The sequence below is a fragment of the Scylla paramamosain genome, chromosome 23, assembly GCF_035594125.1.
Source record: "Scylla paramamosain isolate STU-SP2022 chromosome 23, ASM3559412v1, whole genome shotgun sequence".
NCBI lineage: Eukaryota > Metazoa > Arthropoda > Malacostraca > Decapoda > Portunidae > Scylla > Scylla paramamosain.
In genome coordinates, this window is record NC_087173.1 from 10,262,986 (window position 1) to 10,287,985 (window position 25,000).

General features: G+C 40.7%; 1 protein-coding gene across 18 annotated transcripts in view; it reads right to left on the bottom strand.

The window, feature by feature from the left end:
• LOC135112139 (transforming acidic coiled-coil-containing protein 3-like) overlaps window positions 1-25,000 on the bottom strand; it is a 107,990-nt gene that overhangs the window by 30,274 nt on the left and 52,716 nt on the right. For 5 of the 18 annotated variants that reach the window (XM_064026178.1, XM_064026173.1, XM_064026172.1 and 2 more), the window contains 8 exons: window positions 20,823-20,867; window positions 18,529-18,671; window positions 16,778-16,938; window positions 15,791-15,838; window positions 11,150-14,001; window positions 10,424-10,562; window positions 9,070-9,141; window positions 7,730-7,796 (listed from right to left, as the gene is read on the bottom strand). In XM_064026178.1, coding sequence (XP_063882248.1) covers window positions 7,730-7,796; window positions 9,070-9,141; window positions 10,424-10,562; window positions 11,150-14,001; window positions 15,791-15,838; window positions 16,778-16,938; window positions 18,529-18,671; window positions 20,823-20,867 — 3,527 coding nt within the window. Of the gene's footprint in view, window positions 1-7,729; window positions 7,797-9,069; window positions 9,142-10,257; window positions 10,297-10,423; window positions 10,563-11,149; window positions 14,002-14,254; window positions 14,415-15,790; window positions 15,839-16,777; window positions 16,939-18,528; window positions 18,672-20,822; window positions 20,868-23,916; window positions 24,088-25,000 lie in introns of those variants that run through there. The other 13 variants (XM_064026179.1, XM_064026175.1, XM_064026185.1 and 10 more) reach the window with 8 other exon arrangements.

The window sequence follows — 25,000 nt, forward strand, 5'->3', positions numbered from 1 at the left end:
AAATGACTGACTAGCGGTGGAAAGGTCTAATTAAATTCTATAAATAACTTTCTTTTACATCACTTAATGATTTCCAACAAAAAATATCGTTCAATTTCCTTCCTGAAGTGTTACAAATCACTTTCTTCTTTTACAACTTCCTATTAACTCCTATTACAAAAACACAAAGACGACTCAAATTTCTTCCTATACAAGTTTACCAAATAACTTTCTTTACATCTTTCAGTTATCTCCTAACTAACTAATACAAAACACAGACAACTCAAATTTCTTCCTTAAAAGTTGCAAATAACACCACTTTTCCCCTTCATATCTCCCTAATTAACTTCCCACCAATGAACGTTTTAGATCACGGGAAAACGTTTGCTTGCGTTAATCTAATTTGGTGCCTCCAGAAACGTTCACAAGACGAGAAGCGAGAGAGAGAGAGAGAGAGGGAGAGAGTGAGAGAGTGAGTGGGAGGCAAGTGAGTGCGCGTCTGTGTCTCTCTGTCTCTCTCTGCCTCGGGGTGAAGGTCAATAATGCAGAGGAGGGAGGGATAGGAAGGAGGGAGGGAGGGGAGGGAAGGAGGGAGGATTGGTAGTTGGTGACAGGGAAGAAAGCAAGAAACGAAGGCAGGGAAGAAAACCAGGAACGAGGGCAGGGAACGAGGAGAATGAAGGGGAGGAGAGGCACGGAAGAGGAGCAAGTTGACGTGACAGGGATGGCAGGGGAAGAGGAGTGAGGTGGAATGAAGTGAAGGGGTGAAAGGAAAGTACGAACGAAAGGGAAGGAAGAGAGGGGAAGGAAATGTGGCATAAATGAATGAAGGAATGAATGAAAGGAAGGGAAGGGAAGGAAAAGGGGAAAAAAAACTAAAAGAAAAAAAGGAAAGTACATAAATAAGAAAGGGAAGAGAAAGGAAGAAAATATGACAGGAACGAGGGGAAGGGATGAAGAGACACATTAAGAGATGTGGAGAAGCGAAGGAAAGGAGGATGATTGGAAGAGTGAAAAGAAGTATGAGTTTAAAAAGGTAAAAAAAAAGTTGCAGAGAGAAAAGGGAAAAGAAAAGGGAAAAGAAAAAGAAAAACAAGAGAGGAAAGGAAAGGAAAGTAGAAGGAAAGGAAAGAAGGAAAAGTAAGAGGAGAGATGGGAGGAGAAACTATGAAATATCTCTCTCTTCGCTTCCCTCAAATCTTTCTTCTCATTTTCCTTCCTACCTCTCCTTCGTTATCACCTAATATACCGATTGAAAAGGAGGAGGAGGAGGAAGAGGAGGAGGAAGAGAGGAAGAGAAGTTATGACTATCTTTTCTCTTCTCCTTGCCTCTTATCTCCTCTTCCTTACCATGTTAAGAAAAGAAGGACAAAATTTAATAAAGCAATCTTAATCTCATCCAACCTGTCTCTATCACAAACACCCACTTGACAACCACTTCACAACTATCTCTCTCTCTCTCTCTCTCTCTCTCTCTCTCTCTCTCTCTCTCTCTCTCTCTCTCTCTCTCTCTCTCTCTCTCTCTGCGCCATCGTTCCCTGCACTAAATCCCGTATTCGGAAACGCTTTGCTCTCTCTCTCTCTCTCTCTCTCTCTCTCTCTCTCTCTCTCTCTCTCTCTCTCTCTCTCTCTCTCTCTCTCACCACGACTATTTTCAAAGCCAAGAGAGATGATTAGCCAGGTTCTCCAGCGTGTTTCTCCTGTTGATAGTGCAGAAATCTTGTTAATCCTTCACTAGAACCACAAAAAACACCCTTAACTGATAAAACACGTGTCACTTCAACTTCTCCAACCTACGTATTGAAAGGAAGCAGTGGAGGTGCGGCGCAGGAGTGTTTCAGCGTACGGTCCTATTAACTCTGACAATAGTTTACTCTCACGCAGCCCCGCCACTCCTCCACCTCCGCCTCACGCACCTACCTCCATACACGCCCAAGATTCACTTCGTTGCCATGATTGTGCAGCCATGGGAGGGGAGGGGTGGGGGAAGAAGGGGAAGGATGGGAGAACGAAGGGCTAGGGAAGGGAGGGCATGGGAGGGAAGTAGGGAAGGAGATAGAGAATGGTCAGGATATTTTAATTTTCAAGGAAGGGGAGGGGATGGGTGAAAAGATTGTGTAGAGGGAAATAGTGTGCAAATGTGAGAGAGAGAGAGAGAGAGAGAGAGAGAGAGAGAGAGAGAGAGAGAGAGAGAGAGAGAGAGAGAGAGAGAGAGAGAGAGAGTATAAACCTGGTATAAAATTAGCACAATCCATAAACACACACAATGAACTATATGAAAAATTCTCTCTCTCTCTCTCTCTCTCTCTCTCTCTCTCTCTCTCTCTCTCTCTCTCTCTCTCTCTCTCTCTCTCTCTCTCTCTCTAATGAAATCACCTTTCCCACGCTTCTAAACTACAATGAGCGGATGAAAGAGAAAAACTATCTCTCTCTCTCTCTCTCTCTCTCTCTCTCTCTCTCTCTCTCTCTCTCTCTCTCTCTCTCTCTCTAATGGGCTGTAGAGAAGATGAGCTGTTATTGTAATGGATCTACAATATCGTAACGGGTGCAATAGATAAAAATAACACTGCAACAATTTTCCATTTGTATTGTAATGTGATGGGTGGCAGATGTAATGTATTGTATGATGGGTGGAGATATTGTTCTGTTATGTATTGTAATGAGTATTGTAAGGGGGGAAATATTGTAGGCATTTAGTATTATGTACTCCTGTGCTATGTATTGTTGTATTGTGATGGCAAATGCTGTGAGAGTTTAATGAGTGTAAATGTATAAAGTATTGTAAGGGATATTGTAAGGGGGAATATTCTAAGGATTTAATGGGTGTATGTAGGTGTTGTATCATGTATTGTAGTATTGTAATAGGGGATATTGTAAATTTAACGGGTATAGGTATTAAGTATCGTAAGGGTATCGCAAGTTGGAAATATTGTAGGAGTTTAAAGGATGTATGTAGCTGTTGTATCATGTATTGTTGTACTGTAATGGGAAAATACTGAAAGAGTTTAATGGGTACCGGTGATATTGTAGGGGAGGTATTGTAGAAAAGGGGAGATATTGTAAGGGTTTAATGGGTGAAGGTATTGTATAAGGGTAATGCATTGTAAAGGGGAATGATGTAGGTGAATTATGGATATTGTAGGAGTTTAATTGGTGAAGGTAAAGGGAAATACGCAATGTAGGGGGTTATGGGTATCGTAGGAGTTTAATGGGGGAAGGTATTGTAAAAGGATGTTGCACTGTAAAGGAGAATGCTGTAAAATTTAATGGGTATTGCTTTACTGTAAGGGGAGGTATTGTAGTGGGCAAACCGTATCACAGTAACATTAAACTGCTATACTGTCTTTAACTATCGCAGTGACTATCGTAGTGGTATCGTAACACCCCAACAGTATAACTTCAACCTTAACAGAACCACCAAATTACCGTACTATTTCTACCTATCACAGTGGTATCGAAGTGGCTATCGTAAAAGTATCGTAATATTGCAACAGTATCGCAATAGTAACCTAATAGTATATTGTCATAACCCCAGCCTTAGAAACACCACGGTATCGTATTATTTTCACCTATCGTAGTGGTTATCGTAATAGTATCATAATATTGTAGAAGTAGTAGTAGTAGTAGTAGTATCGTTTCTTATCGTAAATGTATATTATTGTAAAGGAAGTAGCATCGTAACGCCAACCTTAATAGAACCACCAAACTATCTTACTATCTTTACTATCGCAGTGGTATCATAGTGGCTATCGTAATAGTATCGTAACATTGTATTAGTACCGTTATCGTAAAGGTAAATTCATAAGACCAACCTTAATATAGAAGTACCAAACTAACGTACCATCTTTGCCTCTGCTATCGTAGTGGCTATCGTAGAGGTTACTAGCAATGCTCCAGACGTTCATGCTCCACTTAATTAATTATACGTGAGTCAGCAGGGTAAGACGGTCAGGTGAGGCTGTGTTTACCTGATGAACCAATTACCGGAGTGAGAGAGAGAGAGAGAGAGAGAGAGAGAGAGAGAGAGAGAGAGAGAGAGAGAGAAGGAGAGAGAGAGGAGAGAGAGAGAGAGAGAGAGAGAGAGAGAGAGTGGGTGCGGGGGAGGGGGGGTGTTCAACTGCAACACATAACCATTGCATTTTACAACCCTCTTCCCGTAGAGAGAGAGAGAGAGAGAGAGAGAGAGGAGTGAGAGAGAGAGAGAGAGAGAGAGAGAGAGAGAGAGAGAGAGAGAGAAACCAGATAGATAATAAAACTAAAAAAAAAAAAAAATCTATAAGGATGCAGAATCACGAAACACACACATACACACACACACACACACACACACACACACACACATGCACGCACAGTCACTGGGAATACCCTCTCACGCACGCACACACGCACACACGTACACGCACACACACACACACACACACACACACACACAGAGAGAGAGAGAGAGAGAGAGAGAGAGAGAGAGAGAGAGAGAGAGAGAGAGAGAGAGAGAGAGAGAGAGAGAGAGAGAGAGAGAGAGAGAGAGAGAGAGAGAGAGAGAGAGAAACAGGATTTTCCAGCCATGAAAACGTACATGAGGTCAACTTTGCGCTACATACATGAGTCACACACACACACACACACACACACACAAGGAAGCGTGTGTGCGTTTATTACAACAGTCCAGTCTCCAGACACACCTGCCTTCCCCACTCTCTCTCTCTCTCTCTCTCTCTCTCTCTCTCTCTCTCTCTCTCTCTCTCTCTCTCTCTCTCTCTCTCTCTCTCTCTCTCTAGGGACACTACCCCCTCTAACAGTAACCAAGAGTCAACTGTGTCACCCATAAACGTAAAATATTTCACTATTATTACCTTTCCCAAGTCCTCATAAGAGAGAGGAAGGACTGGCTCTTGAATACCTTCCTCCCTCCTCCTCCTCCTCCTCCTCCTATTCTTCCTTCTTCTGACGATGCTTTTCCTTCCAGCATCATCGATTTTTCCCTTTTCTTCTCTTTTTTTTTCCTTTCCTCCTCCTCTTGTTTCTCCCCTCCTCTTCCTCCTTTCTTCTTCGTCCTGCTTTCTCTCCGTGCCCTACTTCCCTCTTCTTTGTTCTCTTCCCTTATTCTCACAATCTTGCCTTTTCTTGTACAATTTTCCACTGGTTTTCTCTCCCTCTTTCTTTCTCTCCCTTCTTGGCGAACCGGAGTGAGAACCTTGACGTATCACTCACAACGCGTCGAAATTCTTACAAGCGCGTTCAATCCTCGAGCAGCAGGATCAAGTACTAATGTAGGAGAATCTGATGCGATGTAAGGAATACGCTACCCAGAATTACACAAGAGTTATATAATACGCAGATTGATTTTCAAGTAGGTACACGGGTTGATTAATTCCTTGCGTAACTGTATACGGTCTAGGGCATCCGGGGAACATGAGAGAAGGAGAGAGTGGAGAGAGGGAGTCAACAGTAACACAATCCAACGCTCTCAGTCACTCGAATCACTTCCCAGCGCCGCAGCTTCCCCAACACAACTACGCGAGATCACTGGCTGGGCCTTTGTGTGTGGGCGTGTGTGCGTGTGTGCGTACTATGTGTGTATGTATGTACGTGTGTGTGCGTGTGTGTGGTGACCTCGCCCCAACATCCACCCATCCTCAGCGCTCCTCCCCATCCCTTTCCTCTTCCATCTCTGCTCTCCGTTGGCCAGTAAAGGAAAGAGACTCATTCTTATTCCCATCTGTTTCCACCACACCTTGCCTCTCGTACTCTTCCTCCTGCCCCTGAGAGGTGACCCGGGCAAGGGTTAGGCAAACCTTGACCGCTAAGTCACGGAGAAGCCTCGTCAGACCACCTCACTACCTCCTCACTCCTGTGCCACACCTCCACTCACCTCCACTCCACTCAAAAGGCTCCAGTTGAAGTTGTACGGGTTTTTAAGGGTGTTTTTACAGTTCTAGTGACATATTAACAAGATTCCTATATCATTAACAGCCAAAATAGTCTTGGGAACCCGTCTAGTCATCTGTGTGGCCTTTTGAAAATAGTCGTGGAGAGAGAGCGAAGCGTTTCTGAATACGGGTTTTACATACTTTCTTTTCCTTGCATTTAGGACGCCACAGGTCATGGAGGGTGCAGGGATGGCTAGGGATGCATAAGGATGTGTTGGAATATATTAGGAAAGTTCAGGAGTGTGTAATATAGTGGTTTAAGGCAGAAAATATTGCAGGTGGTGTGTGTGTGTGTGTGTGTGTGTGTGTGTGTGTGTGTGTGTGTGTGTGTGTGTGTGGGGACGGGGGACAGACAGCGGGCTTCCTCAAGGTCAGTCTGGGCACCATGTGTGTTTATGCGGTCAAGGTGGTGAGGAGAGAGAGAGAGAGAGAGAGAGAGAGAGAGAGAGAGAGAGAGAGAGAGAGAGAGAGAGAGAGAGAGAGAGAGAGAGAGAGAGAGAGAGAGAGAGAGAGAGAGAATGGTTTCCGGTGGTCAAGTGTATAATGATGTCACCGCCTCTCTCTCTCTCTCTCTCTCTCTCTCTCTCTCTCTCTCTCTCTCTGTAACACCTGTCCAGCCACACCTTCTATCAGACCATGAATAATTTAACCTAAATATTTGGTTCGCTCATCAGGAAGCTTAATTATCAAAATTAATATAACAGTCTCTCTCTCTCTCTCTCTCTCTCTGAGTGTGTGTGTGTGTGTGTGTGTGTGTTCCCTTTTTCAAACATTATATAATATAGTATTTCCTGTTTTATCATACTCTCTCTCTCTCTCTCTCTCTCTCTCTCTCTCTCTCTCTCTCTCTCTCTCTCTCTCTCTCTCTCTCTCTCTCTCTCTCTCTCTCTCTCTCCTGTCAGTCACCACCACTGCCCCAACACGCTCCCCATTCCACAAAACACAATAAAACGCACCAACTGTCACATCACAAACTCCACTGAGGTTATGAAGAACATTTTGCACGCTGCCTGGAATTTCCCACCTGAATAAAATGCCACACCGTTTTCCCTCTCCTTTTTCTCCGCAATTGTATGGGAAACTTATACAAACTGCAAATGCGTTGGTGGATGTAAAGGGCAAGAGAGAAAAAGTCATGCATACGTAATAAGTGTTTCCCCTGTTTATATTTAATTTTCATCTCTCAGCCATTATCCTTATTAAATTTCTCTTTTTTTTCCTTTCCTTGTCTATTCCTTCCCTTTCACTATTACTGTCATATTCCTCTGTTTTTGTCCTTGGAGGACCATAGAAACATAGAGAAACAGATCTGAAGTAAGATTATACACAGCGAAACAGATCTGAAGGAGAGAGTGAGATTTTAAGTCCTCAGAGGTGCCCTGACTAAGAACCAAAGCCGACACGGAGATATATCGAGAGCAAATGATTAGCAGGTCACAGTATAATTTTCTGGGTTAGATTATAAGTCTTCACATGCACTGGGGCTGAGAACTAAACACCCTAACACAAAGATATACAGTACAGTGCCTTGGACATTGAGACCAGGTGATTAACAGGTACCAAAGATCATTTTCCAAGTCTTTTCTACCTCCAGTCACTACCAAACAACACTAGGGTCTTTGTTCAGATTCTTGGATATTGAGACCAGATGAGTGACAGATCCCAAAGATAATTTTCAAAGGCTTTTTTACCTCTAGTCACTACAAAACCACACCAGGGCCTTGGATATCAAGACCAAATGATTAACAGTCCCCAAGATCACTTCCCAGGCCTTCTGTACCTTCACTCATTACAAAAGAATACAAGTCACTCTCTTTACTTACCTTCCGAGGAGTGGCGACACCAGGTTCCTTCGCAGGTGAGTCTCCAAATCTGTCGCCTCCTTGAAGACTGTGGGTGGAATGGATGGGTGGACATGAGCAAGTGGGTCCTGTCAATACTCATATTCTTAAATGTTTCAGAATCTCATTAGGACTGCTTTCAATGGCTACAAATGATTAGTCGGGTCTTTATGATGCTCTAACTCTCTGATGGTGTGGAGCCTCTGTCAAGCTATTACTAGCCCTGAAATCATCCTGAAAAATTATATAACTTCCACTGGAGCCTGTTAAAAGCAGTCCAGATAAGATGCCAAGACTTTCAAGAATATGGCTGAGTATACAGGTGATGATATGACTTAATTGTAATGATTCTGTGCTCTACTAACTGGTAAAGGTCAGCTGCACTAATCCTGCTTGAAGCGTTGTGATAAAACAGATAAGCTTTTCATATCACTATTCAGATTTATTTTTCATGAGCTTATTTGTTCTATTATGCTTTAACTTGTACTTTGAGGGGCCTAATATTGAGAGGTGCTGGTGTGTGGCTACCTACTGTTTCATGGCTAAAAACACTGAGGTGATCTAATAATATGGACTTATAATTAACTTTCTTTATAATTATGTGATCTATTGATGACAGCTAACGTATAACTAAAAAATGTGATCTAATAAAAACAGACGCTTCATGATGCCAGCTTAAATAAGACTAAAAAAAACTCACTGTGACGAGTTTAGCTAAAATAGAAAAAAACAATGACAGCATGGCAAGCAAATGCAGGTGAATCTTGGTTTATGAATGAGTTATACTTCTTGAAAAATTCTTGTCAAAATATTTGTAACTGATGAACAATGGACTCATTTGTGCACAACCTAAGTTCAATACATTCCAAGGACATCTTTCTATATCTCAATTTTTTAATATGATTTTTTCCATTTTTAGATCAGGAAACGGCGATATAATTCCATTCTTAACTTCAAAACTTCTAGATCCAGAAACAATAAAATTCCATTAATAATTCCAAAACGACAATAAAATTCCATTAATAACTCCGAAACAACAATAAAATTCCATTAATAATTCCAAAACAACAATAAAATTCCATTATAATTCCAAAACGACAATAAAATTCTATTAATAATTCCAAAACAACAATAAAATTTCGTCAATAACTTTGAGACAACAATAAATTCCATTCATAACTCCAACACTTGTAAATCACATGTTTGCAAACCAAGATCCACCCATACATGACACAGTGAAGGGTGAGGAGTGAGGAGTGGAGGTGAAGAAGACCCAGCAGTGCCTGTCACAAGAGGCGGACAAGCTGGGACATCAAACTCACATGTCTCCGAGGAAAGGAATTCTTCGTCCGTTATTTGGTCATAGAATTCCTCCTCAAGGTCGTCAGAGTTGGCTGCAAGAGTTGGGTTGCAAAAAGCAGGCACACACGGCAAGCACAGGCAGGCAGGCAGGGGGCAGACAGGCAGGATGTGGGTGGGGAGGGAGAGAAGGGACGTAACACCCATTTGTCAGATAAATCAAAGCTGAATCAAAACAATCAGGCTAAAAATCACTACAACTTAAAATCAGGAGAACATCTATGGGAACAGGTTTCAAAATCATATTCTGGGAACAAAATCAAAGGAAATCTACATAGAAAGAAAACAAAATCACATTCAAAACTTAAAATGAAGGAGAATTCTATATGAAAAACAAAAGTACAGTGAATCATTCATATAATGAATAAAGAATTGGAAGAAAGACTGAAAATTGCATTCACAAGATCAAAAGTGAAAGGGTCACTCTTAAGATCAAAATGTGACCCATGGATGAAGCAAGTCTCTCATTCTCTTAAAAATGCAAAAAAAAAAAACAATCTACCAATACAAATAAAGAGCAAAGAGAACTTGTCTCTTATAATCATCTGTATAAAAAGTCATCTCCTGTACGGTCTTCAAGGGCTGATATATCTAAGGAATTAAAAAGAGAAACTACACTGACTTCAGTTAAAACTCCTATAAACAAAGAGGACTTGATTCTTTTACAATAATCTGGACAAAAAGTAAGCTCTTGTAGGGTTTTCTAGGTGTGATATATCTAAGGAATTAAAACACGAATCCCACAAAGAAAAAAACTACACTGACTTGAGGTAAAACCCACATAAATGAAGAGGACTTAATTCTTTCACAATAATCCAGACAAAAAACTCATCTCTGGTAGGATCTTAAAGGGTTTATACATCTAAGGAATCAAAACATTATCCCCACAAAGAAGAAAAACTACACTGACTTGAGGTAAAACTCACACAAACGTGCTACAGCTAAGTGTGCGTCTTTGTGCAAAACGGGGCACAGTTTCAGGAGGAATATTCCCAGGTACTTTTGCGGACTACTACAGTGAATTGAACGAACAAGGCACATCCACACTTCCTTAAGGTTTGGTGGTATGTGCAAGTAGCAAAACAATTTCTCAGTTATCCATTACATTAAGCCAGATAGGTAGGTAGGTAATACGAATTGGGGAAACAAACCGTGATTATTATTTTCACACTGGAAGGCGCATCTCACATCTGCGTATTAGAAGGACCAGGAACATCCACACTTAATCAGCTGATAGACAAGATGGAGAGTAAATCATTGAATCATGTCACTAAATCACTTTAAGGTACAGTCAGCCAGTCAGGTCAGCGTACTCACATTGGGAGGCACATCGCAGGTCACTAGAGGTCAGGCCTGTTGCTATCTCGGGTCCTGCCTCGCTGTGGTTCACCTCTGTCTCCAGGTCAGACCGCGACCCGAGAACAATTCCTGAGTCGTCTTCTAAACTTGAGGTGTCCTGGGGTGGTGAGTGAGGGGGGGCATTAGTTAGTTGGTCAGGTGTGTGGTGGTGAGTGGGGAGAGATTAGTTAGGTTAGTTAGTTGTTCAGTGTGTGGTGGTGAGTGGGGAGAGGTTAGTTATTTGTTCAGGCATGTGGTGGTGAGTGGGAAGAGGTTAGCTATTTGGTCAGGAGCAGTGATGAGTGAAAATAGAAATCTTCATGGGTTAGGTGTGTGATGACTGTATAGAAACTGTATACTCAATAATTTCAGTGTATTTATCTTGTATTTTGCAGGACCTGAGTTGGCTACATATGTGATGACTATTCAGATACTATGTTCTCAGTAACTTCTCTGTATTTACCTGCTTGCAGTTTCTCCTGTCTCTGAGCCTACAATTAGTGTACATTCTTTGCAGACACTTATTTATCCTTTAGTGCATTCAAAACACTTATATTTCTATAACGGAAAGCTATTTTCTTAACATTATTCAGGCTTCTTAACATGTGTGTATGTGCATGTGTGTGTGTGTAAAAATAGACTGATATCTTTGATCACTAAGCCATTCAATAAAACACCACAAAAAGACTATTTCCCATGACTCACCAGTCTCTCCTCGCCCATGACAATGTCTCGCTTCAGGGAGCGTCTGGAAGAGAAGGGGAGGCCAAGGGAATCTGCCTCAGCACCACACACAGCTCCTCTCTTGCCCAGGGGCGGTGAGTGGGCCAACTGGGAGCTCTTCTGGAATGGGTTGATGTTCTCGTCAACATGGCGGAGGTTGGAATAGCTTGTGTCTGCCATGGTGGAGTAGTGGTTGTCAGAGCTCTCGTCGTAATCTGCTAGGCCAGAATCTCTCGAGCAGTTCATAAACTCCTCCGCTATCCTGCTTGCCTCGTGTTCCAGTAGCTGGTCGAACTCAAGGCTGTCAAGCTGTCCAATGGTGCCTATGGAGGGGGTCTTGAATCTCCCCAGGTGCGGCTCAGTGCTCTCTGTCTCCTCGGTGCTCCAGTTGTTCTCTGAGTCTGGCAACGGGGACGATTCCTGGTTTTGATTTGCGGTTTGATTGGTTTGATTGACGTCTTTGGTTACACAGCTTTCTGGCGTTTCATCAAGTTGGTTCTTTGGTTCTGGGGTTTCTTCAGTGCACGCTGGTTCACTGTCTGCAACCCCCTGACTTTCTGGTTCTACTAGGTCTTTATCTACACAAATCTGACTTGGTTCTGGTTTGTAGTCTTCTGGGACAGTCTCCTTGCCAGGGACTTCTGCTCTATTTACAACAGTTTCTGGTTCACCTTTACTTGCTACAACCTTGGCACTTACATCCTCTATCACAGCACTTGCAGCATCCTTATCACCACCACTTTTGGCACCAGATTGAGCCTTGCCTCCTACACTAGATCTAGTCTGGAAAGGATCAAAGTTGGGATCATCCAGAAAATCTAGATTGTATCCCTTCTTAGGCAATGGTAGCTCCTCCTCGTTCTCCTCCTTGGGAACTTCTACAGGACTAGGTTCAGGTTTGCAGGGTTCAGGGACTTCTACTGGTTCCTGCTTCTTGTCTGCTTGACTGACAGAATTTTCACTGGGTTGAGGTGAGTCACTCTTCACTCCACTGTCTTTCCTGGGTACTGTGAAGCCTTTCTTTGGTGAAGTCTTTCTAGCTACAGTAACCTTAGGCTTTGGTTCCTCTGCTTTCTCTGGTGAGCTTCGAGAGGCAGGGAAAGCAGCTCCTTCAGTGGGGGAGTTCCTTACAGCAGTCTTGCTTGCAAATGGATTGAAATTTGGGTCATCAAGATTGTCCAGGAAATCTAAATTGTAACCTTTCGATGGAGGGATGGGGATGTCGTTGTCGTCTTTGGGTGCTGTGTTCTCGTCCTCCTTCTCTACCCTGTTGTTGTTTTTCTCAGTTACTTCTGGCTTAGGTCGTGGCTTCTTGAGTGGTCTCCTCTGTGGTGGCTTCCTCAGGGGCTTAGCTGGAGTTTTAGGAGTGTCACTATCATCAAGGGAAATTTCAAGAACAGATTTCTCCTTTTGATCTGTTTCTTCCTTGGTGTCAGGAACCTTACTGGAATCTTGAGATGGTTGAAAGGAATCACTGGGTTTGTCAACGCTTGATAAATCTTCAACGTTGGTCTCTAATACAGTGCTCTCACTGCTGGTTTGATTAGTAGCAGCTTGTGCGGTCTTCTTACCCTTCTTCTTGATGGCCGGCTTGAGGGGAGGAAGCTTCACACCTGGCTCAGGGCTGGGGGGAGGGGTGTTCCTGATGGCAGTCTTGGAGGCAAATGGATTAAAGTCCGGATCATCCAAGTAATCAAGAAAATCAAGGTTGTATCCCTTCTTTGGTGCGATGGGGATGTCGTCAGGGTCTGGTGGTGGGATGGGAGGTGGGGACTCTTCCTTGTGTTCTGTGACGGCTTCCTCAGGAGTTGTGTGTTGTTCAGCAATATGAGCAACAGGGGAGTCTGTTGTGTCCTGACTTGCTTCTTGTTTCTCCTCTAATGAGTGTTCTGTTTCTTGGTGAGGGACAGAGGTGCTTTCCTGCTGTAATGGAGGTGGTATGTCTTCCTGCTTCTGAGCAAGATATTCTGTTTCTTGGTATTGTATGGGAGCAGTTTCTTCACCTGATGACTGGAGTGTGTCTTCTTGCTTCTCCTGTACTAGGTTCTCTGGTTCTTGAGGTGTAGGAATGCTTTCCTCTGCTGGTGGCTGGGCTGAGTCCTCTGGTCTGCTGGTCTCCTGGCTTGCCTCAGGAACACAGGATTCCTCTGTCACTTGATCTGTTGGAGGTTCAAGCACACGTTCACTTTCTCCACTTGGTGTTGCTTGATCACTGGTTTCTTTGGCTTCACTCACATCCACTGAGACACACACAGGAGGTTCACAACTGTCAGTGTTACTATTATCACCAGAAGTCACTAACTCAAGGTTGATTTCACTGACATCAACTGGTCTATCAATCTCAGGTGTGGGGTGTGTAGCTGCAATCACCTGCTGGTCAACCAAGACTGTGTTTTCTACAACTGACTCCTCAACAACCTCGTTCTTGGTTAGCGTCACCACAGATTCACACACAGTACTGACAGGTGGTTCACTTTCTCCATTAGTAACAGGCGCTGTATCCGAGACACTCACAGGAACGGTGGTGGTGGTGGTGGTGGTGTCAGAGATAACAGGGACAGTTTCTACAGCATCACTTTCTACACCATTCACAGTATGGCCAACAGTCTGGTCACTTTCCAAGGGGGCATTCACAACACTAGAGGGAAAGGCTGCCTCTGTCTGGCCATCACTGAGACACTCTAGGGGTGGGTGGGCTGAGTCTTCCCCTGCAAACTCCTCCCCAGCAACACCTTCAGCTTCAGGGAGTACAGAGGTGCTGGGTGCCTGTGGAGCCTCCTCAGGTGAACTGTGGTGTGGAGAGTCAAGCTCCTCAGCGCTCTCGTACTCAGAATCTGTCAAGAATTGGGTGGAATTAGACTTTGCCCTGCAGCGTCCAAAGCAGGAGAAGAAAGCCATGCTGTGCTTGTGTCCTGAATACTGATGCTAATACATAACTGACAATAAATGAGGAAGCATTGTATGAAGATATACTGATTAACCCACAAAGCCACAGATACTCTGATCAAGAGACAATAGTGCAGGTGAGATAAGCCTGATTAACTAACAATACAGCACCTCTCTACCTGTATCATCAACAGTACTCACAACTATGGATCAAGTGATAGGGGAGGGCAGTCACAGATGCCATTGTTATGTGTTATGAGTGAAGGCAATGCAAGGGTGAGGTGCAGTAGTGTAACAGCTGGTGTCCTGGTGTTCCATGCTTCTCTACTTATACCCCCACTAGTGTTCAGCCCCTCACAGGCCAGACACTCAAGGCAACACTCTACATCTTGAGTGAATCAGACACACTGTGATAAGATAAGATCAATAGTAGACCTTGAAATCCCACAAGAAGACCTCGTCACTCTTACACTCGTACTGATAAAATGCAGTGAGGATAATGACGTACAGGACTGTGTGTATGTGTGTGGTGACTCACTACAGTGTTGGTGCGTCACTGTATCCTGTGATCAGAAAGCAGGTGAATGCCTAAATGACAACAGTTAAGTAAGGTTCCTATTCAAAAATACTGTTACTTACTTTTACAAATTCCTGTCACGTTTCACCTAAATGCCAAAAGTAAGGTTGCTACTCAAATATATCTTGTTACTTTTACATTAGTGTCATGTTTCATCTAAATGCCTAGACTAAAGTAAGGTTCTGATAAAAAATTACCTGAAGTTACTCTCACAAATTAGTTTCATGTTTCATTTAAAAGTTTCAGTTAAGGTAACATTCTTACTCAAAAATACTTAATTACTTCTACAAACTACTGCCAGGTTTCATCTAAATTCCTAGACTATTTTAAACTTCCTACTCAAAATTACCTTAAGATATCTTTACAAATTATTTTCATGTTCCATCTAAGTACCTACACTAAAGTAACATTCCTACTCAAAATACTGATGTCACTTTTACAAACTATTACCATGTTTCATCAAAGTGGCTATTAGTTCACAAAGATTCAGTAAAGCCTCATGTTTAATGACTCCTATTGGGGGATTATATGTACTGCACAGAAATGAACATCTGGTGAGTTAAGGTCAAGAGTATGCACATCCTTGGAAACTCAAACAACTTCCACAACAGTCTATTTTTGAAAGCCGCAAAGAAGATTAGATGGATTTTCATGAGTGTTTTCCTAATTAACAATATAAAATCATCATCAAACTGTTGCTAGAATCATGAAGACAACCCTGGAAAGCTCAAATAAGTCCCACAAGACTCCATTTTCTGAGACCACAAAGAAGGTTGGTAGGGTTTTTACATGTGTTTTTCTTCATTAACAAAAAAAAAGTCAAAATATTAGTGGAATCATGAAAACAATCTTAAAAGCTCAAATAACTTCTGTAATATAGAATCATCATTAAACTATTACTGGAATCATGAAAAACATCCTTGGAAACTCAAGTAACTTCCACAAGAGCCTGTTACAAGTTGTCAAGATAGGATGCAAAAAACATTTCAAGAACACAACCCCAAGAGAAGTTTCCAAACATGAGGCTTTCCTATTGACATGTTATAGAGTGTTTTAAAGAGTGAGAAGTGTTACAGGCAGGGCAGTGAGGGCAGTGAGTCCAGTGCGCTAGGCTAAGGTCAGCTTGGGTCAAACATTAATTGTATGGCTGGTTATAGTACCTTTCTCGACCCCATTTTGGGTAACGCTCTGACTCACTGACTCAGACGCTGGAAATGAACAGGGCAGGTTAGAGGAGCATCCTTCTGTACCGATTAACATTCCAGCGAAGGAAGAGCTCACTAGAGAATATGGACAGGTAGCAAAACTTTCAATAATAAAAGGAAATTACTACAAAATATCAAAATGCTGAAGTGATTTACAAAATTAACTAAAAAGAGTATGGATCAAAAGTCACATCAGATGAAGGACAAGAATGCAGATAATGATATTTTAGTCAATTAGGGATAGATGTATGTCAGGTTTTATGTTCATGCACATCAAAACACTGAAACATAAGGGAAAAACAGATAACAGAGTGTGAAGGCAACATATTCCTGACTTATAACCCAAACATATAAGAAAAACACACTTAAATGACATGAATATTGATATGTAGATGCACCTTTAACACTCACATTAAACTAAAAACACATCTTGAGAGATTAAACACAAATAAGCACACATGTATAAAAAATAAATAAATAAAAAAAAACATTAATTAACTTGAAATACTTAAGTTATGCAAAAATAATGATAAAGAAAAAGAAATATATTACTTAAGCCAAAATACTGAAATCATATCACACACACACACACACACACACACACACACACACACACACACACACACACACACACACACACACACAAAAAAAAAAAGGAAAATTCAAATCACACACTTAACAGCAACATAGCCAACACAAAAATCAGTTAACCCTTACACTGCCATGGTCGTCGCTGTTAACACTGAGATCACTGTAATAAATTATTTGGATGGACATAAAGAAAAAAAAAGAAAAGAATATTAGGTTAATTTAATCTTTGGTAAGCAACAGAAGTATGTATTGAAGAGATTACAGCACAAAAGAAATGTCTTAAAAGTTATAAATGATAATGGTAAAGCTTGATTAGCAGTGAAAGAGTGAAATATAGACATATTTCCACACCTGAGTTCCCGAGTGAGTGGTGGTGAGCACCGGGCTGGGTGTGGGGCGCCTCGGAGGCAGAACTGGGCAGCTCACTCACGCAGGTCACACATGGGGTGCTGGCGGTGGTGGTGGTGGGGGTGGTGTCCTCCCCAGATGCTGTGTCACACTCCTGGCTCAGGCTGGTGGCACACAGGGAATGGTTTGTATGATTTCTGAAGGCAATGCTTGATAATATTTAAATAGGTGATAGTTCTGTGTTGTTTAAATGTGAGTGTTTACCTTCCCCTTGATAATGTTTCAAAAAGGCTATAGTTCTGTGTTGATTAAATGTACAGTAAGTCACACTCTTGGCTGAAGCTGGTGGGGTAAAAGGAAAAGTTTGCATGATTTCTGAAGGTGATGCTTGATAATATTTAATCCTCTCCCTGTGATATGCAACAATTTAAGACACTAAGTACAATGTATGAAATCTTTATATAAGCATCTACAAGAAAGGAAAGGGGTTAGAAGAATAGGTTTTGGAATTTGTAACCAGTATAGGGTTTGGAGTTGGCTGTAGAACAAGATAAAAGATGTGCCAAATAGCAGTGAAAGGGTTAAATAGCTGTGCTGGTTAAATGTGAATGCTCATCTTCGCCTTGATAATATTTAAATAATATAGTCTTGTTGTATAAATGTATTAAGTCACACTCCTGGCTGAAGCTGGTGGGGTAGAGGGAGTAGTTTGTATGATTTCTGAGGATGATGTTTAATATTTAAATAAGTGATAGTTTTGTGTTGTCTAAATGTGAGTGTTTGTCTTTGCCTTGATAATATTTAAAAAGGCAATAGCTTTGTGTGGTTTAAATAAAAGTGTCTTGATAATATAAAAAAAGATGTTGGTTGTGCTGTTTAAATGTAAGTGTTTACCATCGTCTTGATAATATTCAAATAGGTGAGAGTTTTGTGTTGTCTAAATGCAAGTGTTTTATCTTTGCATAGTAGAGGGCAGGGGTGTGACAGATGATGTTTTATGATATTCAAATGCATAAGTCTTTGGAAAATATATGTAGAAAGAGCAAATTGTGTCAGAAAGTTCAAGGTCTGCTGCAAAATCCTTATGTACAGAATTAACATTACATTTACATAAATTATTGAAAAAATGTGTCAGAACTTTTAAGATTTGGTTGAACCTCCATGAAAACAAAAAAATTGCACATCAAAATTTATACGTGAGTTTACAGCAAATTCTTTATTTTCTGATGCATTCTACTTTTTTCTATATGCATTTTCCAATGTGGGATGTAGTAAGGTGGTCTACAACACTCCCTTTCCACTGGGGACTGACGGGGCTAAGAGTGTGAATGATGTGTGTGTGTGATGCTTTGTCTGGGCCACCACATGTGGGATTGCCAGCCTGGTATACAGATAGATAGATAGATAGATAGATAGATTTTCCGGTGGTTTATACAGCAATTTGATGTTCACTGATCTGATACTCTAGAACACATAAAATTCTCACCAGTACTCATCCTGGCAAGGACACCTCATGTATTCTCCAACAGCCTATACAATAATTTAATGTTAACTGATCTGGCCTATACAGTAATTTGATGATAAGTGATCTGGCCTATGCAATAATTTGATGTTAACTGACCTGGCACTCTGAAACACAAGTCTCAGCAGTAGCATTCCCCCAGCAGGAACACCTCATGTATGCTCCAGCAGCCTATGCAATAATTTGATGTTAAGTGATCTGGCACAATGAAACACACAATATCAGTGCTCACCCAGGCAGGGACGCCTCTGAGTGGGTGGAGGCTGGGGAGAGAGGTGGGCTGTTGTTGCCAGTGTTCTCCTGGGTGATGACAGCCTCCCGCTGGCCCTCGCTGCTGGGGGGAGGTCCACCTAAGCCTCCCGCTGCCGCTGGCCCCTGCAGGAACAGAGTCACTTGTAAAAACTGCCGGCAATGATTTTGTTCTGCTATTTTGTTGGGTTAGGTTACCTCTTTCCAACAGAGGTCCATGGGGTTAAGAATGTGCATGATGTGTGTAGGAGTGTGTGGTGCTTTGGACCAAATTCGGAAACATTTCTGCACTGCACCTCCATTACATTCAAAAAGCTTTCACTGAAGTTACACAGGTTTTTATTGGCGTTTTTATGGTTCTAGTGACAAATTAACAAGATTTATATATCACTCATTGGAGAAACACTCTTAAGAATCAAGCTAATCATCTCTGTGGCCTTTGAAAATAGTTGTGGTGAGAGAGCAAAGCATTTCTGAATAAGGACCACAGTTACAGTCTAAGAGTCACTTTCATATTACACTTGTATTGACTATGTGTGAAGTTAAAGGAGTTCATTTTCAGCAAATAAAGAACACATTTTCCTACACATCCACAGTACTGGGAAAGCTACAACAAATTTATAAGTCTTGTGAGGGTAGTGTGTTATCGAAGACACTTCATAGCAGCTGCCTTCTGGGTGTAAATATAAGTTTTCTCACAGCACATCACAGTTCATGCCAGTAACAGGTAAGGCTGTGCTTTACTGGGTGAGCAAACTGTGGCAGAATGAAAGAGGGAAGGGAAGGGGAAAAAAAATACAGTGTAGGGTGATAATGTTCCAATGTGCATAGTGGAACTGGTGGCTCAAAGTGGTATAGGAAATTTGTGAAGAAAAGTCACAAAATGAGGTATGAAATTTGGTAACATTCATAACAAAAGAAAAGGAAAGAGAAGGGGAAAAAACACACAATGAAAGGTGAGTAATGTTCCATTGTGCTTTGTGGAGCTGGTGACTGAAAGTGGTATAAAAAATTTGTGAAGAAAAGATGTCCAGAGTCAAGTATAAAATATGCTAATACTCAAAACAAAACATGAAAAGAAGGAAAAAAAACATATATGGAGTGTAGTCATAATATTCCAATGTGCTAAGTGGAACAGGTGTCTGAGAGTGATATGAAAACTGTGAAGAGAAAAGTCACAAAAAGTATAAAATCTTGGTACCATTTATAACAAAGAGAATAAAAAAATGCGAGTTGTGAGTTGACAAATGTGTAAAACTGGAAAAACAATGAACACAAACAATAAAAAAAGGAACACTGAAGAATTAGACAGCTACTCTTGAACTGCCCTCTTAATGTAACAACTCCACATCAAATTAATAACAACAAATGAACAAGATTATCTATCAAACAATGGAGAGAAAAGAATTAATATAACCTTCACATACTTTGCTCACAAAATCACCATCTATCTATCTGTTCACCACAAAATCACCATCTCTCTACCTGTTCACCACAAAATCAGTCTATCTATCCATCTGTTTCCCACAAAATCATCTGTCTATCCATCTACTTCCCACAAAATCAAAATCTATCTATTCATCCAAACACTCTCTTCCTTGCTCAAACTTCCACCCCTCCCAGCCACTCTCACACATGCACTCCTTTCCTCTATCCCCAGCAGGTTATATCAAAAGCCATCACCTCTTCCTGTCAAACATTCTTGCTTGCTCTAATGCCACACCTCTCCCAGCCACTCTCACACATACTCCTTCATCCTATTCTTCAATCTTCTATGCTACCTTCCTTTTCACTCACACTTTCTTCATGATTGACAGCAAAGAGAGGCCAGACTGAGTATAATTTTGATGGGAAATAAGAGAAGTGTTACCTTCACTCTATCCTTCCATATTTCTACTGGCCTTTCTCTCTTACCAGCACCTGAACTTCACTTTCACTTTCTTCATGACTGACAGCAAGAGAAGTCAGACTATGAGTATAATTCTGATGGGAAATAAAGGAAGTGTTACCAAGAATGCAAATCTCAAGTGTTACCTACTAAGAATACAAATATGAAGGGTTACCAACAAGTGTTACTAAAAATACAAGTCTGAAGTGTTACCAAGAATACAAATCATACAACAATAGCAAAACAACACCAACACACAAAACACAGACATCAAGGCAGTTCAAGAGCTGCAGTAGTGTCACAAGGGAGTAAGAGAATATATAATGTGAGCAAACCAAGTCAAGACAATGAATACAAAATGCCACACAAGCAAGACCCTGATCCCAAACCTTGTTCTTCTGTGCCGAGCCTGTCTTGCCTGCTGGTGTGTTACCCTGGAAAGCACGTACAACTTAACCACTGGTCTTAGCACAACACAGGGCAGGATTCCCCAGAAGTAGGTAAGTTTTAAGGGATCTATAGTACTTGATCAAAAAGTTTCTCAAGGTGTGAATAGGAAGTGAAGTGAATGTGTGAATGTAGAAGACTATGGAAAGATGAGAGGGAAGTAAATGGCAAAGATAATCAATAACAATCAATAACTCCTACTACAAAGTATTGATGCTTCATAAATACTTCATAAATTATATTATTTTCTCAGGTGTGAATTGGAAGTGAAGTGACTATATGAATGTAGGAAAGCATAAGGAAGGATTAGAGGGAAATGATTGGCAAAGAAAATCAATAACTCCTACTACAAACTATAATACTTAATAAATCATTGAGTTTCTCATGGTGTGGAATGAAGTGACTGTATAAGGAATATGTGAGTGTGTATTTAAAGATGAGAGTAATAGAGATGGCAAAGATAATCAATAACACCTACTACAAACTATACTGCTTCATAAATTGTGGAATTTAGGGAGGATGTTTATGCATAAGGAATGAGCTCACAGTGAAAGGAATGTGTAATAAATATAAAATAGACGGGGAATTATTTGACCTTGATAAATACAATAATACCTGCTTGATAAACAACAGATTCAATGTGAGAACAATATCAATACATGAACAGATAACAATAGACCAGGAGAACATTAAAAAGGGATTAAAAAGGATATATGTGACCCATTGTATGATCGGTTTTTTGCCTTTTCATATTTTCTGCTTCATTTCTTTTGCTGAGAGGTACACTTAACCTGTCAATTATTGTCATCAGCACTGCCCATTAGCTTGATTGGAGCACCTGCCTGTGGTTTCTGTGCCTGCCCCTCCCTGGCCCAGTCTTGGCTGGACACAGGATGGTATGGCCCTAACAAGTGAGTTAACCAGGTGAGGTTAGTACATATAAAAAAAAAATCAATCATTCTTCTAACAAACAATACTCAACTAACAACTCCCTGCCTGCCTCTGTATTTCCTCCTCTCTAAGACCTAAATTCTTTCAAGAGGAAGGTTTCAAGACATTTATCCTCCAATTTTGATGATCGTTATTATCTTTCCTTTGGGACAAGCACCTCAATGGGCCTTTTTTCTCACTGCCCTCGGCCAGTGCCCCTCTTATATATATATATATATATATATATATATATATATATATATATATATATATATATATATATATATATATATATATATATAGGATCACCTGAAGATCCGCCACCCCAGCCGCACTCGGGGTGGCAGATCTTCAGGTGAGACAATCTGGGGTGGCGGATCTTCAGGTGATCCCTGTGGGGTGGTGGATCTTAAGGTGATCCTATATATATATATATATATATATATATATATATATATATATATATATATATATATATATATATATATATATATATATATATATATATATATATATATATATATATATATATATATATATATATATATGACCTACATACATAAAAAAAAATCACTAACTCCTGTTATGAATGATATATGAAAGAAAATTGTGAAGGGAATCAGACGACAGTATAAGACTTGAAATAGGATTGAAAAGGTCAAAAGAATGACCCACTCGTCTTCACCTGTCCTCGCCATTAAGGATACACACACACACACACACACACACACACACACACACACACACACACACACACACACACACACACACACACCAGTCAATACTCCACACACAACCACAAAGGACTAAAAATAAATAAATAATAAATTAATTAATTAATTAATTAATTAATAAATAAATATAAATCAGATGACGGTATATAATGTAGCAGGATAAAAAAAAGACAAAGGAATGACGTACCTGTCTTGACCTGTCCTCGCCATTGTGTTATGACACACACACACACACACACACACACGTCAATACTCCCTAAGGACACACTCAGACTCAAATGACTCTCAAATACACGCTGCCGGACTCCTGCTACTCCTGTCACTACATGTACAGATGAGTCCCGCCTCACACACCCCCCCGTGACTCACCAATCAGTCATGCCTCGCCGCTACACACACTCCCAGGGTTCTGTCACTTATTTATCCCCGATGACGCAACCTCTCGCCGCTTCTCCTCGCTTTGTTTACTAGGCGACCAAAGAAAACGAGCACCTTTCTGGAGTTTTCAATGGGGACTATTCTATTTTTCTCTCCTAGTGGGTAAACGATAGTATTCCTCTGGTCTGTGTCAGGTTATCATTGAGGTTAATATTATTGTAATCTGAGGGCCCAAATATTAATAAAAATCTGCACAAATGTATAGGGAAAATTACCCATATATTTTGGAGACCACTTTTTTTTTTTTTATTGAGGGTAAACTATAATATTCTCTCTAGGTTATCAACTTAACAGAGGATACTATTGCCGTAACCTGAAGTAACAGGAATTAGTAAAAAGGCCAGACAAGGGGATAAAAATGGAAAAAAGTACCCAGATTTTTAACAGCGACCGCTCTATTCTTCCCCAATGATATTCCTCTGGGTTGAGAGTTCCTTACAAAAAAAAAAAAAAAAATGAAAGAAGGCGATTTCAAGTGGACAGACTATAACAGTCCTCTCTGGGCTGTGTTAAATTTACATCAAGGTCTGTATCACTGCTTCCCGAGACTCAGAACATTGGTTACGATGCCAGACAAGCGCATGAAAAAGGGGTAGGGGAGACACTCATTAAGTTGTCACTTCCTTAATTGCTGTAACCTGAATATTCTATAATTCGTAAAGAAAGAAAAAAAGCCAGATGGTGAACAAATGGAAAAAAATGCCCACTTGTTAACCAGTTCTTAAACAAAACGTGAAAGAGGAAGATTTTGAGATCCCCTGTGATTATAAAAGAACAGGTATTAGTGAGGTTTTAACGTATGCGGTGACAGATCAGTGGGTTACTGCATGAGTGAGGACTGCTAGGGTGGAGGGAGGGGAGCGGAGAGGTTGGGAGGGTGAGAAGCTTACCTGATGAGTGAAACAAAAGGAGGCACTGAGGAAGAATGTTTTACCTGTATCAGATTCCTCAAGAAGTTCATTGTGGCGTCTCGGTAAGGGTTCGAAGCGCGTGAAGCTTGTGTTAGCTCGGTGTTCGACCCCCTTCACTTGAGATCTAATCCTTTTCCTGCACTACACACCGGTCTTTCATTCAGTCACTCGTTTACAAGCAGTGTTCATAATTCCTGTGTGTTTCCAGGTAGGATGAAGAGAGTATAAAATTTGTTGTTTAATTTCCTTTCCGCTTTTTTTTGTTATTTTATTTGGTATACGATTAGTTGTAAAAAGTGAATTATTTGATTTTTTTTCCTTTTCGTATTTTTCTTGCAGTTGATATGTCACCAGTTACTGTTACACGAAGATGACGTTTGCTATTATATCTTCCCTCCCCCCCATTTTTTTTTATATATATACATACATTGTTTCATATAAATATTGCTAATATAAGGACACGAAGATTACATACTGACGAAAAACAATGTACTTTTTATATCACACGAGCTTATGACATTTAAGAAACGACAATTATGTACTTTCTAAATGTAAATATAACTGTTTATCCTCTTCCCTAACATTAATAGAGAGACAAGGAATGTACTATGTGATGCTTCATGATATATTGAACACGCTGTATTTTCACACTGCACGAGTTTAAGATATCCAGGAGACGATAACTCCGTGCTGTGCTAGTACCACAATCACCCTTTTTCGTTTGCTAACTGACAAACAAGACATATTCAGCATTCCTATTTGATCGAGCGCTTATCAACATGGGGTGCGTTTTGGTTCAGAAGCTTACGAAAAGACTGGAACTGGATCAAAATGTAATGTTTGCCATCGTCCCTAACATTACGACAGAGCATGGATGTGACAAGTAATGCTTTAGGATACTGACGAGGCGACAGTTCTCTGCTTTTTATAGTTTATATTCATCGCTACTAACATTACTATAGGCTACAAATGTGATATATAATCCCATAATACGCAGGAGTTGATCATTCTGTGCTGTCTAAATGTAAATGTACGCGTTTATCTTAATTTTCGTCCTTAAAGGTTACTAAAGAACAGAAGTCTGACACGTAAGGCTTTAATGTAAAA